The sequence below is a fragment of the Sprattus sprattus genome (genome assembly GCF_963457725.1).
Source record: "Sprattus sprattus genome assembly, chromosome: 12".
Classification (NCBI taxonomy): domain Eukaryota; kingdom Metazoa; phylum Chordata; class Actinopteri; order Clupeiformes; family Clupeidae; genus Sprattus; species Sprattus sprattus.
The window spans coordinates 3,531,770-3,536,769 of record NC_137910.1 but is presented as its reverse complement, the minus strand read 5'-3'; the positions used below and the strand labels follow the sequence as shown (position 1 = coordinate 3,536,769).

Here is a 5,000-nt window from a genome sequence, read left to right as displayed (position 1 = left end):
AGTATCGTATGCTTCATAGGGGAGTATATTATAATTATGTGTGAGTACTGCAGAATCATGTCATATGGGGAAGATGCTGGAGAGTATATTAGAATGCTGTGTGAACACTACTTAAACTTTAACACAGGGCATATTTAGCACACAGAAACATATCTACATATGTGGTAAATGGGAAAGCTTGTATGGACTGCATACCCCCAGAGGCACAGTGTTTAAACTGATTGAAATAGTCCAAGAATAAAGTATCACAATGCTCATCTTTCTCTTTTTTGCTCACTTTTGCAATCTCTTTCTTCTTCCATCTCTCTTTCTTTCACTACTTGCTCACTTTTGCTATCTCTTTCTTTTCGTGCACTATCTGTCGTTCACTATTTCCCCCTATTTCCCCCCATACTAACTGTATGGACTGCATACCCCCAGAGGCACAGTGTTTAAACTGATTAAAATAGTCCAAGAATAAAGTATCACAATGCTTATCTTTCTCTCTTTTGCCCACATTTGCAATCTCTTTTTTCTTCTATCTCTCTATCAACATGCTTGTATGAACTGCATACCCCCAGAGGCACAGTGTTTAAACTGATTAAAATAGTCCAAGAATAAAGTATCACAAAGCTTATTTTTCTCTCTTTTTTTCACTTTTGCAATCTCTTTCTTCTTCTATCTCTCTATCTTTCACTATTTCTCTCACACTCTCTGTCATTCTCTGCCCCCCCTCAGGCCTCAGTCTCCTCTGCTGCGTGTCTCCAGCCCTGAGGAGGTAGAGCTGAGGCGTCTGAAGGAGAAGCTCTCCCGCCTCTCCTCCACCAGCCCCCTGCAGCACATGCAGATCATCGCCACGCTGGGCATGGGAGGCTTCGGGCGCGTCGAGCTGGTGGGTGATTAAAACACCTTATAGTGGGAGGCTTCGGGGAACTGGTGGATGTTTTACATGGAGCTGGTGGATGCTTAACATGGAGCTGGTGGATGCTTAACATGGAGCTGGTGGATGCTTGACATGCAGCTGGTGGGTGTTTCACACGGAGCTGGTGGGTTAACATGGAGCTGGTGGGTGATTAGCATGCAGCTGGTGGGTGGTTAACATGGAGCTGGTGGGTGATTAACATGGAGCTGGTGGGTGTTAAAAACACATTATAGTGGGAGGCTTCAGCCTTCAGACAGGTGGAGCTGGTGGGTGTTTAACATGGAGCTGGTGGGTGTTAAAGACACATTATAGTGGGAGGCTTCAGTCAGGTGGAGCTGGTTGGTGTATAAGACACATTATAGTGGGAGGCTTCAGTCAGGTGGAGCTGGTGGGTGTTAAAGACACATTATAGTGGGAGAGAGAGAGATTTGTGCTGTGGTTGAAGTTGACTGTGTGCGTGAGATTTGAGTTGGGAGTGATGTCATCTATGTGTGTGTGTATAGGTGTGTGAGATTTTATGCTGTGGTTGAAGTGGCCTGTGCTCCTGCAGGTGAAGGTGAAGGATGAGGACACGGGCTTCGCTCTGAAGTGCATCAAGAAGAAGCACATCGTGGACACTAGGCAGCAGGAGCACATCTACTCCGAGAAAAACATCCTGCAGCAAACACACTCCAAATTCATCGTCAAGTCAGTCCACACAGGCATCTGTGTTTGTGTGTATGGGTGTGTGTAGACCAGTGTGTGTGCATGCATGCATTTGTGTGTGTGTGTGTGTGTGTGTGTGTGTGTGTGTGTGTGTGTGTGTGTGTGTGTGTGTGTTAGTGTGTTTGAGTATGTGTGTGTGTGTGTGTGTGTGTGTGTGTGTGTGTGTGTGTGTTAGTGTGTTTAAGTGTGTGTGTGTGTGTGTGTGTGTGTGTGTGTGTGTGTGTGTGTGTGTGTGTGTGTGTGTGTGTGTGTGTGTGTGTGTGTGTGTGTGTGTCTGTTCAGGTAACACTCAGGTAGACTCTTCTGACTACCATGTATCATGTTAGCCACTTTTCACTTCAGTTCTGTTCTTGTAAATGTGCACCGGAGACAAGCGAGCATGGGACAGTAACAAGCATCACAGGTGACAGCTCACTCTTGAATGTGATTTTAGACAGAATAGACCTAGGATCAGCTAATCTCTGGGATGGATGCAGAACACACACACACACACACACACACACACACACACACCAGTTTCTCTTCATTCAAAAAAGCAAAAATAAATCCTTAATAAGATCCTGCTTGACAGGATGAAGCTGCTCAATACACACACACACACACACACACACACACACACACACACACACACACACACACCCTCTTCATATTCTCTACAAGTGCTTCGTGAAAGCAGGGGGGGAGATGATGGTGATGAAAGCCATATTGTCTGCAGGCTCTTGTGGGAGAAAATTGCTTGTGATTGAAAAGGGAATTTATATTTCCGTTGTTAGGCTCTCTTTAATTATGCAACACAATTACAGCCTGATATGATGGATGTCTCAGTCGTGTCTGTCCCTAGGCTTTATCAAATCCATTGCTGCCATATTTTTATATTTACTTGTCATTTACAGTATTTGGCTTTTAGTATTAGTTAGTCATTTTAAGTGTCGATAGTATAGTTCAGAATAGTAGTATAGTCCAATATTTTTTAGTCCTTGGTTTTCCCCTTAAAGAAGCAGTTAGGGGGTTTGTTCAATAGCTGGCTACTAGAAATCTAACGACTGAAAAGGCATGCAAAAACATTACAAACACCAACAACAGCACAGTGGGCACTGATAAAAGGCTTGCTAGTATGCTAACTCGTGTCTCTTGGCGATTTCCTGCTGTGAAAGCTTTTTTCTTTTTTAACATTTTGACGGTGTAGTTCGACCCAGACCAAAGAACTTCCTAGTGCATGGTTTAGGCAGCTAGTTAGAACGACAGGTGTGTGTGTGTACAGGTGTGTGTATCTGTCCTTCAGATGACCATATACCATGCCAATTCATTTGAAGATGATACCAGTTCTAGTTGCTTACCAAAACTTGCTTCCAAATGTGGCAAATTGTTGCGTACTGTCTCTTTAACTGCCTGGAGTTTAGGGTCGGAGGCTCAGTAAGAGCTTGTACATACATGACTATACTATATAATGTGTATACTATATGTGTATGTATGTATGTATGTTTGTGTACTGTATGTGCATGTGTCCATATAGGCAGTATGTCTGTGTGTGTTTGTGTGTGTTATTCTGTGTTTCTGTGTGTGAAATAAACAGGGTTCTCTTTGGGGTCCTGGAAGGCAGAGCTGAGGGCGTTTAGCGGTGGAAGCTGTGAGAGCTTGTTGCTGCCATGCTTGTCTTCTCTCCTAATGGTTGCTAAGATCACCTCTGCTGAATGTTAATTGTTCGTTTGCTCTTGTCTTGGAGTGTGGAATCCAGTTTGATTTATCTGGTCTGCGACATTCAAAGACAAAGAGGCCTGAGCAAACAGCAACACCGCTGCCTCACAGCAAACAAGACGTCAAAAGAGCTCTCTCCATTCCCAGTTTTTAACTCCTACACTCTTTCCCTTCCTTCTCTCGAACCATCAACATGGTGTGTGTGTGTGTGTGTGTGTGTGTGCGTATGTGTGTGTGTGTGTGTGTGTGTATGTGTGTGTGTGTGTGTGTGTGTGTGTGTGTGTGTGTGTGTGTGTGTGTGTGAATATGCGTGTGTGCATATGTGTGTGTGTGTGTGTGTGTGCGGATGTGCGTGTGAGAGAGAGAGATAGCTTTCCCGTGTTAATGTATTTTGAATGGGCAAGTTCCATTTGTATGAAATGAAAGGTAGTTATCTAGCTGACGTTTACAGTCTCCTCAATTTAACTTACACATTTATAATGGGAAAAGGTTGAAACACTCTGCCCCCAAATATATAAGTTTAATTTAGCAGCTAATTAGTTCATAACACACCCTAGCAACTGCCAGATGTTGAGATGGTTCCCTAAGCTAGACATAGCTAGGATAAGGGTAAGTAGCGTGAGACCTTGCATGTTTTACACAATTGTATTTATTTATTATTTTGTCATTTAGCAGAGACTTTTATCCAAAGCGACTTACAAGGATACACGTCTTGCACAGGTTCGCATCCTATTGAATACAGTCTGGTGGGAATACACAACACTCATATGTGAAAGAGCCTAGAGAGACACACATCTTTTAAACACACATCTTGTGTATTTGCAGGATGTACCGGACATTTCGTGACGATAAGTATGTCTACATGCTGCTGGAGGTTTGTCTTGGAGGAGAGCTGTGGAGCGTACTGAGGGACATGTGAGTGTAGGTTTATATACCCTAACGCTACAGGTTCATATACCATAATGCTACAGGCTCCTATCCATCACAGAGCACTATAGGCTCATATACCATAACGCTACAGGCTCATATCCATAACGCTACAGGTTTATATACCAAAACACTACAGGCTCATATGCCATAACGCTACAGGCTCATATACCATAATGCTACAGGCTCATATACCATAACGCTATAGGGTCATATTTCCCATACACATTTACAGGTTCATATCCCTTATGGACTATAATAGGGTAGTATACAGTACAGACGTATCACATCCCATACTGATTTGTATAGAATCATGTCTACTTACAGACTGTTACAAGGTTACATCTCTCACAAAGTGTTACAGGTTCATAACCACTAAAATATTTCTTCATATTACTTGCAACCTATAACATGACCATGTTACAGATAATGTTATTAAACATATGAAATGCACTGGGTTTGAGGCTTAGAGTTGAGCACTTGTCCCTTGCAGGAGTTGCTTTGAGGAGCCCACTGCACGTTTCTGCATAGGGTGTGTCCTGGAGGCCTTCGACTACCTGCATGGAAAAGGAATCATCTACCGAGACCTCAAACCCGAGAATCTCTTGCTCGATGCAGAGGGCTACGTTAAAATGGTGATCAATTAGCCTCACATTTCCTCTGTTGTGATCATCTCAAGACTGATATTCCATTTGGGCTGCTCCAAATGACACTCACTGTCATGATGCATCTCCCAGGCTTTGGTTACATGATTCATGTTGTGATATGTCAC

The 5,000-nt window shown here is 43.2% G+C and overlaps 1 protein-coding gene across 1 annotated transcript in view; it reads left to right on the top strand.

Moving 5' to 3' along the window:
* The window catches only part of prkg2l (protein kinase cGMP-dependent 2, like), a gene marked incomplete at both ends in the record, with an annotated part of 18,142 nt that overhangs the window by 8,457 nt on the left and 4,685 nt on the right, over nucleotides 1-5,000 (top strand). Inside the window, 4 exons of the mRNA XM_080848803.1 lie at nucleotides 718-871; nucleotides 1,452-1,588; nucleotides 4,127-4,216; nucleotides 4,722-4,863. Of these exons, the coding sequence (XP_080704929.1) occupies nucleotides 718-871; nucleotides 1,452-1,588; nucleotides 4,127-4,216; nucleotides 4,722-4,863 (523 nt within the window). The remainder of the gene's footprint in view (nucleotides 1-717; nucleotides 872-1,451; nucleotides 1,589-4,126; nucleotides 4,217-4,721; nucleotides 4,864-5,000) is intronic.